The 13,667-nt window shown below is 42.9% G+C and overlaps 1 protein-coding gene across 4 annotated transcripts in view; it reads left to right on the top strand.

Annotated features, from left to right (window-relative positions):
- The window catches only part of SBF2 (SET binding factor 2), a 464,636-nt gene that overhangs the window by 265,008 nt on the left and 185,961 nt on the right, over positions 1-13,667 (top strand). For all 4 annotated transcript variants that reach the window (XM_051964776.1, XM_051964778.1, XM_051964777.1 and 1 more), the window contains one exon: positions 12,596-12,800. In XM_051964776.1, coding sequence (XP_051820736.1) covers positions 12,596-12,800 — 205 coding nt within the window. The remainder of the gene's footprint in view (positions 1-12,595; positions 12,801-13,667) is intronic.

Raw genomic sequence — 13,667 nt, 5'->3', positions numbered from 1 at the left:
TTTAAAATTCCATTCAGAAAAGTTTTACTACGTGTTAGGCATAATGGTAGGCACTGGGAATACAAAGAAAAAAAAAATAGAGCTTTTGTTCTCTTGGGCTCTTCACTGCTTTCTTGAGATACTATCATAATATTCTAGGATCTCAGAGAAGTCTTAGGCTGAGAACCTATAGGCTTTCAGTGCTCCAGTATTGTGATTAAGGACAAAGTCTGATCATTGTGTTCTTGTCTTAAATTCTGCAAATCTCTACTTGGGTTTGAATCATTACAATAGATCTGTTGTCTTGCCCCTTATTGAAAGGAACAGTACATTGCCTTTTACTCAGTCACTATCAGCCAGTTGGGAAGTTCTGCTGGTCAGAGTGAGTTTGATTCATATGAATGTTTCATTATATTCATATATCATGATTTGTTTAGCCATTCCCCAGTTGGTGTTTGGAGTTCATTCAATTCAGTTCCGGGTTTAATGAGCCCTCCAAACAAAATCTTTTTATTTCCAGTTCTTTCCTTCTACAAAAAGAATTACTATAAATATATTTGTACATTTATGTCTTTTTCTTCTTTCTTTGTTGCCCATCTAGGCCTAATAGTGATATTATTGGGTCAAAGGATATGCACAATTTAGTAATATTTAGGGCAGAGTTCCATATTGCTTTCCAGAAAAGCTGTTTTAGTTCACAGCTCCACCAGCAGTGATTAATGTGTCAGATTTTCCCTAAGCTCCTCAAACTGTTAATTTCCTATCTTGGGCATGGGTGGAGGTAGAAAGGGAGTTGGGGTTCTTTGTTTGGAGGGGAGGGTTGTCACTTTGATCAGTGTAAGGTGCAGCCTGAGAGATGTTTGAATTTGCATTTCTCTAATTATTAGTGACTTGGAACATTTTTATATATGGATATTGAGAGATTGGATTTCTTCCTCTAAAAATTGCATGCTGATATTCTTTTGACTATCAATTGGAGAATAGCTCTTATTCTAATTTTGAATCACTTCCTCATATATCTTGGAAAGGAGATCTTTATTAAAGAAACTTGCTACAAAGATTTTTTTTTAATGTTTCCCTTGGCTGGCTTTGTTTTGTTCGTAGGATACCTTTTTAATTTGTCTTAATAAAAATCGTCCATTTTATCAGGTACGCTGGAAAGTGCTGAACACATGGCAAGTTTATAATAGAGGTATAAAGTGCCCTTTAAAGTCAGAGAGGAAAAGATGGCAGAGTAAAGTCGAAAGGAAAACTTAGTTCCAGCTTTTGGGGTAGGGGATTCACAAGTCCATGGAAGAGGTGGCATTTTAGTTGGGTCAGGAAAGAGAGGTAAGATTCCAACAAGGAGAGTCAGAAGAGAGATTCTGTTCTAGACCAGGAAATCATGATATAAGTCAAAACAACAGAAAACAGCAAATGCTGCAATTTGGCTGGATTGTAATGAATATGAAGAGGAATTAGAGACAGGACCAGGAAGATGTGGTCACACATGATGTAGAATGCCTTGCTCAAATGCCAGGCTAAAGAGTATCAACTACGTGCAGAAGACAATAGAAAGGGACAGCTTCTGAGTAGAGGAATGCCATGGTCAGTTCTTTGTCCAAGGAAGATTCATATCAGAGTCATCTTGAGGAGGGAAGATGGACTCAAGGCTATTCCAATAATTCAGATAAATAATGTAACAAGATAACAATTGAGAAAGAAGAGCTGGAGTCCAGTAATGCAATGGAGATAGAATCTTGGCAGAGAATTGAGTTTGGGAGATGAGAAAGTGAAACCAGAGAAATATAGCAATGATACTTATAACATTAGAAACTCAGTGAATGATAATCCACTGACTACAAAAATAAATCAGAAGGAAAAGCAACTTTAGACCTAGTGAAAAGGAAGAAAAGAGGGAGATAATTTTATTTTTGAAGATGTTTAATTTGCAGTGCCAGTAGGGGCATCCAAATGGACATGCTGAGGAGGCCTTTGGAAATATGTTTTTTATTAATTGTTTATTTGTATGCCTTCTAGATGGCATCTGACATTTGACAGTTTTGTAGTATCTACTACAAAAATTTTTAAACTAAATTTCTAAACTAATTAAATTTTTTCTTTCATAATCATTTGCTGTAACTAGAATTCAATTACAGCTCAATTCCCAAATCACCCTAAATTTTAAAAATCACTACTACTATGTTATGCTAGCTGTAGGTGAGTATCTAGACAGTAGTATGAGAATTTTGTATATATTATTTTTAGAGTGTGGGCCATGTGATAAGATTAGGGACTATCTTCAACCTGGAAAATGTTGCTTAACACAGATCCTCCCTTTGGGAGAGAAAAATGACCATTTCCCATATAGAGGTAAACCTTCTCTATTCTTTCTATTCTCTGGTAGTAAATGTCCATTCTGGTCCATTCATTCATTAAATATTTGTTGAAAACTTGCTATATGTAGTACCATGTGAGAATTTTTAAAATGTACAAGATAAAGATCCTGAACTAAATAAAATAGTTTCCAGCCTGAGTTTCCACTTAAGGGAGAATAGGAGCAGTCAGTTGGTCAGTCAAAAGGCATTTATTAAATGTTTACTGTGTGTCTGACTGATACTGTGCTAAGAATTGCTGGGGATATGAACAAAGTAAAAACAAACCACCAATAGCAACGAAAGTCCCAACTTTCCTAGAGCTTATATTTTAATGAAAGAGACAGCATATAAACAACTGGGTTATTCATTGACACAAGTAGATACACACACACATATGTGAAAGAGATAGATTTTCAGTTAGAATATCATACCATTGCTTTTGAATTGGAAGCATCCTTAAAAGTTTCCATTTTGTCTCTCCAATTAGATTGTAAGCTCATCCCTGGCACATTAGGGACACTTGATATTTATTGAACTGACCCTTATCTTATAGCTGCCCAAACCTCACAGGTAGCATGTGTCAGATGTGGAACTTGGGCCCAGGTGCCCTGACTACACATCTAGCATCTTTTCCTTTGTACCATGCAACAGCTAAGGATTCAAAAAACATGCGGTCAAATCGGAAATTGAATTTAACAATTACTTATTAAGTCCCTCCTGTGCCCAAGGTACTGTGCTAAGTGCTAGGGGTACCAAGACAAAAACAATCATCCCTCTCTTCAAGAAGGTTACACTCTACTGAGGAGGCAAAAGAATTATATTTACAAAATTCATGCAAAGTAATACCAAGTAACTTCATGAGGCAGAGAGTACTAACTAATTAATAGAGGATCTAGAAAGTCCTCATCAAGTCTCCCCGACTTGCTAAGGACTTTCTAGATCCTCTATTAATTAGTTCCTGTGCCTTGAGGTAAGCTAAAGATTTTGTGTGGTAGCAGTGAGGAGGGCGTGCATTCCACTTGTCAGAGACATGGGCAAGAGAGAAGAGGTCATGTTGGAGGAACCACAAGGAGCCAGGCAGCTTGGAGAGAACAGTGCCCCAAGCTCAGTCCTATCAAACAAGGCAGGAAAGACAAATGGAGACGGAGAGATGGGGCAAGGCAGGGAGTTAAAAGCCGAGCTGTACCCCAAGGCAGGGAACCAGTGACAGGTTTTTTGAGTGGGGCGATGTTGTAGTCCAGTCTACAATTTAGGAATATCTGTTTAGCTGCTATGCAAATAAAAGGAGGAAAGAAAGAAATGTAGAGGGAAGAGTCTGGAGACAGGGTGGCCAGTTAGGAGGCTGTTTCTGCAGTCCAGAGAGGAGATAGTGAAGTCATGTTAGGAGATAGAAGGGAAGAGAGGCAGGATAGAGAGAAACAGAATTAACAGTGTTTGGCAACTGGTTAGATATGAGGATTGAGGGAGAATTTATGAATTAAAAATGCTCCCAAGGTTGCAACCTTGGTTCCTGAAAGTTGTGGTGACAGCAATAGAAATATGGAAGTTTAAAGCTGATAAGGTTCGAGGAAAATAAATTCTGTTTTGAATGTGATGAATTTGACCAAAACATGCGATTATGTCCTTTCCTATGGGATATGCCAAGGTTTTTCAAGGTCTAAGATGCAGTCAGCCCCCTCCCCAGCGAGTCTTCCCTAAGTACCATGTGCTCTTCGGGGAGTCTCCCTGGTGCTGAGAGGTAGAACAGTGGCTCCCTGAGGCTGGGGGCGGAGGGAGGTCCTCAGGCCTGGCTGCTGTCTTGGATCAGGGTTTATTGGCAGGCTAGGCTCTTCGTCATTGACCTGTTCTCTGTGGCATTTTCAAGGAGGATGTCATTTTAGTTCCATAGCTAGGCCTCTCCTCCAGTAACACAAAACGGATTCAGCCAGAAAGTGGTGGTGAGAGGGCAGGAAGGGCAGGATGCCTGCAGTTCGGGCAGCCACATCTGCGCCGTGGCCTCTACTGATCACATCACTCCCGAGGTCTTCGCGGGGAGAGTGACAGTCAGTCTGGAAGCCTTGCCAGGAGGTCCCCACTTCTACTAAAAACCACCATCAGCAGGCACATGCAAACTTAGGCCCACGGAACTAGGCAGCCTAGTGGGGATGGGATGGTGGACTTGGAGCTAAAGGCCTCAGGCACCTGCCCGCTGTAAGAGCGCAGGCAAGCCACTCAACCCCTCTCAGCCTCAGTGTCCTCCTTTAAAAAAAAATGGGCATGGGGGGAGGGGAATAAGAACACAAGGTTGTTTTGAAACTCAAATAAGATAAAGCACTTTGTAAATCTTAAATCTGTTGTTGTCATAAAAAGGCTTTGTGGAAATGGATCTCTTCACAGAAGGTTGGAGATTATTTTATTGTTTCATATGGAGATATAAGCAGTTTGTGGTAAGGCCACAGTACTAGCCCATATCAAACAACAGCTTTGAGAAACATAAGGATCATAGAAACTCCTAGATATGATCTTCAAAGCCAGTGGCTTTTTCTAGGCTTTCATCCTCCTGATCTCTGCAGCCTTTTACACTGAGAGCCACACCTTCCTTCTGCCCTCTTTCTTTAGCTTTGTTAAAAAGCCTTGAACAGTTTCCTGCTAGCTTTGACTTCCTTCTTGTTCCTTTTCCTTCTTCCAGCCACTTAAGGGAATCTAGCCCCTGCTCAACCCTTTCCTCTAATTACCTTCTCATGGACATCTCCTTCAGTGCCTCCCTGTGCTTTAATGATAGCCTTTGCCAGATGACCCTCAGATCTGAGCTGCTGGCTCTGACTTTTTGCCCATACTCTATTATCCAGCTCCTTTGTAGTCCTTTCACTTGAGTAAAACATTTTAAATGTATCCAAAAAAACCATTATTTTCCTTTCTAAATCCTTTTGATTTCTACTTATGGTAATCCTGTTTTGTCGCAAAATTTTGGCACTGTCTTTGACTCCTCTCTTGCTATCACCCATTGATTGACCATTGACAAGTTTTCTCTTTGCCAGATCTACCAGTGCCTTCTTTTATTGCTATTTGCTTTGCCTCTCCTCTCTCCTCTCTTCACAGTGAGGAGCATCATAATGCATTGCTCACCTTCTGCCATTCACAATGCTTTCATGGACCTACATGACCAAAAAACAAAGTACAACTCCATAGTTTGGAATTTGAGGATCTCAGCAGATTTACTTTTTTAGTTTTATTGTCAATTCTTTCTCTACATCATCTTCATTATCATTGTCTAGGTAACACTAAACCCCTGCTTTAAATGTGTCATCTCCTTTGTTCCTCATAGCAACCCCAGGAGGCAGGCCTTTTAATCATAGGTATTTTCCAGCTGGGGAAACACAGAGAAAAGTCATTATAGTTAGTGAGTACATGGAACAGCATTTGAACTCCACTATACCATCTCTACATGAACCCACCATTGCTCTCAAACCATAAACTTCATATATTACCCTGTTGGTTTACACATTCACTTGTAGCTAACTACAAAGTCCCTCTCTAACCCTTCTCAGCCTTCCTCCTTCTCAGGTCCCACGGGTGTGCTGTGATGTTTTTCTGTTGTACAACTGCCCAAGTATTAACATGAGGAAGATTTAGAGAGAAACAAGTTCCTGTCTGTAAGTCTTAGGGGAAGGTTTTAATTGATTTTAAGCTCAATGTGAATCATCATTGGGAAGTACCAGCCCCCTCAAAAAAAGTAAATGTAGTCTGATTATATATTTACTTGACTAGTATTAGTGATTTCATCAAAGTGGATTTTCCTCACTAGTGCAGATCTCAGTCCCTCTCTCTTTCCTTTATGGCCTTCATAGGTTTTTATAGTTGAAGAAAACATAAGTGGCTTATGACAAACCTTCTGGTAAAAAAAATCTCTGAGCTTAGCTAGCTTCATCCTTGCATGCCAGACATATAATCCATGGTCAGGCCCATTTGAAGCGTTATAGTTTTATCCTGTCTGACATTATACAGCACTGCCATGACCTTTGAGAACTCAGGTTCACATTCACACAATGATGAGGCATTATAGTAGTAGAACTGGGAAGAAGAATGAATGAACCAGAAATGGAAGCATGGTGTCCAGAATAAAGAAAGTCTGGTATCTTAGAACTCATTCTGGATTGAGAGACTAGAGATCTGGTCCTCTAGTCCTAGGACCACAGATAAATCCTTTAACCTTTCTGAGAGTCAGCTGTGGGACGTAGTGAAAGGGACATTAGTTTGAATGCAGAGAACCTGTGTTCAAACCTTGATTGCTGCTTATTTGCTGTGGTCTTGGACAAGTCATTTCATTTTCTGGGCCTCAATTACTTTATGCAATGGAAGAATTGGAACAAATAATTTCTAAAGTGACTACCAACTCTAAATATTGTGGAACTGTGATACAACTTTAGCTTCCTCAAATGAGGGGTTAATAATTGGCTACTTCACAAGGCTGTTACAAGGAAACGGTAAAGCAAAATATAAAGCTATCATATTACTAAAGTCATGCTATACTATGTACTAGTACTATTATACCTAGAATATTATATTTGGTTCTTGCCACAGTTTAAGAAAGTTAGCAAACTGGGATACAAGGATGAACATAATTTCCAAGAGACTCAAAATTGTGTCTTATGAATGTAGTGTGCTCTCTGGAGAGAAAGAAAAACCCCAGCATTCTCTGCTGGAGAGTGCATTGTCACTCTCACTGATAGGCCTTGGAGGACTCAATTGCATTACCACAGGCTACTCTGGTAACATACTCCTAAAACTATATATGCGGTGAGTTTATCTTTGGCAGTCAGTAGACAGTCAATAACTCTTCTTGTTGTTGTTTTTGTTGATATTATTAATAACTAGATGTATTAATTTGTACCAAGCACTGTAGTAAGCACTTTACAAAAATATCTTATTTGATCCTCACAATGACCCTGTGAGATAGGTGCTATGTTTTTCCCATTTTATTTTTGAGGAAACTGAGCAAACAACTAAGATACTTCTTCAGAGTTACATAGCTTAAGTAGCTGAGGCTGGGTTTCAACTCAGATCTTCCTGACAATAGTCCCAGCTCTCTTATCCACTGTATCACCTAGCCTAAAGCAAAGGCATTTATGAAGATGGTGTAGGAAGAATAACTACAAAATGCTTCACTTATAAACTTGGGACAAAATTGTGGTGTTCTTCTTCTTTAAAATATAATAATGGTTCTCTCTGGGAGAACAGGTTTCTTGGGGAGGTTTTCTGGAGGCGCCTTACTTTCAATTAAGATCAATAATCACTCCAAATACAGCCAGCTGATAAAAGTTCAAATCTTTTATTGCTTCCTCCAAAATAGCCCAGTTAGCTCAGAGGCCTATCTCTCTGCTTGGTTCCAAGAGCTCTTGCAGCTTTGGCTTTTGCTTCTGCCTCTGCTTTCTTCAGCCTCCAGCCAGCACAAAGGTGAATCTGTCTTGTCTCCAAGAGAGGGCTTCTGGCTCTCAATCTCCCAGAGTGCTCTGTGTCTGTCCCAGAGTGCTCCTCTCCAATCTAATTCCACTGAACTCTCTCCGAGAGCCTCTGTTTCTTATATATGATCTGAGAGAGTGGGATTATGGGTTTTCTTCCATAGTGTTCTCTGGCCCTGAGAGCTTCAAGGGAGGTATGAATTTGGATATCTCATACTAAACCCTGAAATCTCTCAAACGTGTGAACTCCAATGAGTAAAGGTATGAACACAAGCATTGTTTCTCAGTTCCATTTAGTACCTTGTTTCTTCTGGCCCATAACATCTTCTTGTAGGATCAGATCAATCATACTGAACCATGCTAAATTAGATAATTATTGTCTCTATCAACTCTAATGACTTAACAGTTTGTAAAGATTCCAACACAAAATGTTCTACAAACACACAAAATGCTAATGGAAAGAGGTGTAAAAACTTAGAGCACACTGGTTGTGAGGCACGCACGTAGGAAACCTATCTGGCCAAATGTCTGAGAGGGATAAGGTTCATGTGGCCCAGACAAGTCAGATTACCATCTTTCCTCCTGTACCTCTGAGTCTCCAAACTCCAGGAATATCACCGCCCCCCATCATGGCCATCAACAAGGTAAACTTGAATCTTCATCATCTCACCTAATTCCTAAAGAAGCTCAGTCAGACAATAACATTGCTAAATACTGTGCTCATAATTGGAAATATAAAAATAAAAACCAGAAAAATCTCTCTGCTGCAAGTAGCTCACGGTCCTAAATAACCTGCAAACAATTATGTACAACCAATATATATTCTCAGAGAGAAGAACTACTTTTAAGGAAAACTGGAGAATATGGGATGTTAGCTGAGACTTGCAGGAAGCCAAGGAGCAGAGTCCCAGGCCGGAAGGACAGCCAGCGAAAATGCCCTGAGTCTGGAAATGGGGTATCATGTTTGAGGAGCAGTGCGGAGACCAGGGTCCCTGGGTCTGGTATATCTTTATATCTATACCCGACAACCAGCAAAGGCTCTGCAGAGAACTCTATAAATATTTAGGAAACAAAAGCCATGGCCCTGGCTGTCCCTTTGGTGCCATGTGCTCGGTATCAAATGCTTCCTGTAGACTTAGAGAACTCTGCAGCTCTCCTCTTGTCCTGCCTGAGTCACTCAGCTGGATCCCTTCCCTCCAACCTGGCCCCCGTGAGTCAGCCCTGAGGGATGTTGGACAGAACCGTTGAGCATTAGACAGCAACTGTTTAGGTCCTTGATGGCCTTAGTGCCTCGAACAGCTTTGCTTATAAGCGGGAAGGGAGCGTGCCCTCATTCTTCTTCTCACTGAAGCACAGAGCTCCTTTGGGAAGGAAGGGAGTTGCCCAAGTTGTATCCCGAGGGTTAGATATAGGAGAGGGGGCTGGCCCCTTCACCAGTGGGCCTTGGAACTGTCTGTGAGGTCAGCTCCATAAGGCTCTCCTAACTTGTTGTTACCTTTAAAATACTCTTCTTTAAGGAGCTTGGTAGCTTCTAGCACGCCCCTCATATTGTGCTGCCCCTCGGTCGGGGCCAGCACCAGTGTCTGAGCTTAATGAGTACATTGGTTCTTACTGTGCCAGCTATTCGTGTGTTTGTCTCTTATGAATTTCCAATTGGGTTTTTTTGGTTGGAGTTTTTTGTAATTCTTTATCTTCAGCCATAGGTCTGCGGACACCCTCTCACTTAGTCTGCTTCCCAAAATCCATCTGTTTCCATTCTTAAGAATAAATGCCTTTTGTGACTGTGGAGTGAAGTAGAGGGAAGCCCATCTTCCTCCCCATCACTGCCTTGCTCTCAAAGCTACTTCTGGAGCACCCAAAGGAGTTTGTAAGCCTTTTTGACAGGTCAGGATTATGAGTGAAAGAATAAAGATATTGGAACAGCAGCTTTCTCAAGCAATTTAGTCTGGTCCTTTTGGAGGACTCTTTGCCAAAATTTCTCAAGCTGTCTAAACTTTTTTGTTGTTTCTTTGTATTTAAATTCCTTTCTGATTTAAGGAAGAAATTAAGTTCCCTTCTTTTCTGTGTAAGAAATTTTTTTTCTTAATGAAAAATAAAAATCAGCCAAATTTGTAGGCTGATGATACTACCACCACTACACAATTAGGCTTCCCAATTTAGGAAGATTTAGAATAGTTTTCACATGTATTGTCTCATTTAATTCTTGTAATTTGTGAAGGCAGCTTATATAGTCAAAAACAAGCCTCTATTAAGCACTTATTTTGTGTCAGGCTAAGTCCTGGGAATACTTCTACAAGCAAAAGGAAAGGCAAGACCTGGCTGTAGGAGCTTACATTTCCCTCATTAGAGGGAAAGTGCTGCCTGAAAGGGAGCTGAAGGGGAAGGAATAGAGCCAGGAGGAGCATGGCGGGTGGTGGGCCTGGGCGTCCCCAGAATGGAGGCCGTGGAAGGAACGCAGCAAAAGAAGATACAGAGGAGAGACATGAAGGCACCTCCACAGGGCGCCCGGAGAGCAAGGGCACTGCCTTGTAAGTCAGAGGGCCGAGGGCCCCCCCAAGTCTGTCTCCCATCCTCGCAACGTGAACGCCGACTGTGATTCCTGCCGGGGAAGAGGACGTGAAGTAGCGGAAGCCCAAGCCTGGGCACCTTCCTGGTTCCAAGGAATGACTCGATCCCGGGTCCGAGGCTCCTCTGTAGCCCGATGTCACTTGGTTGGTGAGTGGGGGCACCAGGACAGCAGCGCCCTCAGAAAGTTGTCGTTCGTTCTTCTTCCCAGTAGAGGGCAGCAGCACAAGGGCTATGACATCACAAGAGCATTGGTTTGGGAGAGTCTTCCTGTCATTTCTTAAACACAAATGAATGAATTGGGACCAAGCAAGATTCCTCTCTGGACTTCATTCTAGGACACCCGCCTGCACCGCGCAAATTCGGCAAGAATTCCGACTGTGGAGTCACAGGGCCTGGGTTCAGATCCTGCCTCCCAAGTCACTGAGTCTCTCTGGGCCTCACTTCCTGCTCCCTGTGATAAGGAAGTTGCAGTAAAGAGCCCCTGAGGTCCTTCTGGCCCACTGATGGTGAGCTCCTGGTGGGAGCTCTGAATCCGGGGAAGGCACCGGGCACATTGTGTCCATCTTGTGTTTTCCCATCAGTATTTCCAGCTCTGAATCCCTCCCCCAAATTATCCTATGCCTTCTCTCCCCTCCTCCACGCCTGGTCATTTCCCACTCTCCTCTTGTTTGGGGCCCCAAATCAGACTTGCTTTACCTCCTCCTTCCCTGTGAGCCTTCCGTCTGGAACACCCCACAGCGCAGTCTGAGGTTCCCGTCAGTGGGGACCCTTCGTGGTCCCCATCTCAGCTGGGTCGTTGTTCTCGCCCCGGCCTCCTCCCCCACTCCTGTCAGAGTCACTTTGCTGAAGCCCAGCTTTGACCCATCACTCCCCAACTCGAAAGTTTTCCATGAATACGTGTGGATTCTCTCCCCGCTCCTGAGGGCCCTCCTCGGCTCCATCTGCACCCCCTCCCCCGCCCCCCGCGACACATCTCTCTCCCTGTGCTGTGTGGGCCAGGCACTGCCCCGGGACCAGCTGTTACGGGGAGGACATGGTCGGTGCGCTCCCTGTCAGTCACTCTGTCTGCCCCCAGTCCGGGCTCAGCAGCAAGAGGCACCGAGAGGCGGAAGGCGTCCCCTGTGCTCAGGGAGCTCGTGTGAGAGCGCCGCCCAAACCTCGCCTCCCTTTGTCCCCACAGGCCTGCAGTGAGGCCGGGACTGACCCGAGGAGGTGAGCGTGGGGCCAGGGCCACTTGTACCAGGCAGGAAATGAACCGCTGGGCCTGCCGTGTCCACAACCCGTCATCATGAACCCTGTCAGTGCGGCCATGAAGGGGGCGGCCGTACAAAAAATGAGTTGCAAAGGGAAGAGACCACTGTTGGAGGCTCTTGCAGTGGTTCAGGGAATAGAGCATGAAGACCTGACCTTGAATATAAGCCGTGGAAATGTCAGGAGGGACTGCTGGTGTGAGAAGAGGCAGGAATCCAGAACGATTCCAAGGCTGTGAGCCTGTAAGTATCTAGAACAAAGATGGAACAACCTTCGAAGCAAAAAAAGAAATTCAAAGGGAGAGGTGGTCTTGGGCAAACATGAATTCTGTTTCAGTCAGTGTTGGGTTTAAGATGGTCAGTCATTCAACAAGCATTCCTTCCCACTCACTCTTTGTCCCAGAGACTGCGCCAAGCCCTGAGACAGAAAAAGAAAATGAAAGCCCCTGCCTTCAAGGAGCTCCCGTTCTGTTAAGGGAAGCAGCGCGCCATCAACTTTGGACCTAAGAAACATAGAGTCTTGAAGGAAGCCAGGGGTGAAGTGAGGAGGTAGAGCATGCTAGCCTCAGGGGCAGCCAGCGGAAAGACACAGCCAGTAGATGGAGCAGACGTGGATTTGATTATATTGGGTCTAACCTTGTTCTTGCAGAGTGCTGTCCTTGTGAGTTGCTATTATAAACTGCTAAATTGAAATCAGCAATCAAGTAAAGAGCATTTTTTCATCTTTTCTTTCACTGTGTGCAGAAGACAGTAATGAGGCACCTTATGGGTAGACAAAGAATAAAGATGTAGATCCTGCTTTGAAAGAGCTTCACAATGAATATTTATGTCATGAAAGAGTGCCCTGAAAGAAGTTCCTACTTGTTATCCCTAGGCTAACTTTTCATTTTTAGTTTTTTTCCTTGTTCTTGCTCTTCATTTTCCCCTTCAACTTGTTCCCTAAATTCCTCTTATATTCGTACTTTTTCTTGACGTATTTTTTCTTAAATTTATTCTTTTGCAGGAAAATCCAAATCCTCACATGGCATTCCAGAAAGTTCCACGCCCCACAGAAGGTTCTCACTTGCGAGTTCACATACTTCCTTTCCCCAAGATTAATGAGTCCAGGGTTCAGGAGCTGATACAGGAAGGTCTTGCGAAGAACCAGCTTGCACCTCCGACTTCTCGAGTGGAGAAGAAATGTGTTGTGCCCGCAGGTCCACCTGTCGGTATGTGTATTGGGCTCCTTTTTAAGTGTTGTTCATGTCACGTTCGTTGGCTAGAGTTCTTTATGGAAGAATGCAGAGCCCTAATTCACTACTGTTTATGTTTTTGATGGTTAAGAAAGGCCAATTTTGGAATTTTTTAGTCGATTACATTTTTTACCGGATTTGTTGTGTAATTAAGGTTAGTTTGATTCTTTTTTTATAACTGCCTTGGGGCAGGTAGGAGGGAAATTTGTTCCCAGTTGAATTTGGTTGGACAGTAGCCTTCATTTATTTCCTTTTTTTGTAATCTCGTTCTCTTCAGAATGCCCATTTGCTTCATCAGCATAATTTAGGCCAAATTCTTTCCTCAGATTCATGTGGAAGGTCCCACTGGACTCAGTGGGAGCTGCACGTGTACATCCAAGAATCTAGCCCGGGCAGCCCTTCCTGTAAGGCAAAAACAAAAGTTGGCAAAGCCTGCGTCCTACTTGTTATTCCATTACACATGAAAACTTGAAAATGCTTCATTGTACACAGTTGATATTTCATAGGCTTGAAGAACTGCCTACACTACCCAAAGCAGATTTTAATCTTTAAAGCTTTAGAGGCTAATTAGTTTTAATCTGTTCACTGAGAATTTCAAAGAAGGAAAAAACCCCACAGAATGAAGATGAATGAAACCGAAATTCTAGTAGAGTGGAAGAACCCTGAATTAGGGATTCAGAAGGAACAGATGTAGTCCTTGACTCATCACTGTGGCACAAAAAGAAGGCTGGTCACTGGGAACACTGGCCTGACTTGTTCTTCACGAATCCATGCTGGCTTCTAATGATCAGCACTTCCCTTTCCAAGTACTCACAAACTATCCCTTTAATCATCTCTTTTGGA

Source organism: Antechinus flavipes, chromosome 6, assembly GCF_016432865.1.
Source record: "Antechinus flavipes isolate AdamAnt ecotype Samford, QLD, Australia chromosome 6, AdamAnt_v2, whole genome shotgun sequence".
Lineage (NCBI taxonomy): Eukaryota > Metazoa > Chordata > Mammalia > Dasyuromorphia > Dasyuridae > Antechinus > Antechinus flavipes.
This window is presented reverse-complemented; position numbering and strand designations above follow the sequence as displayed.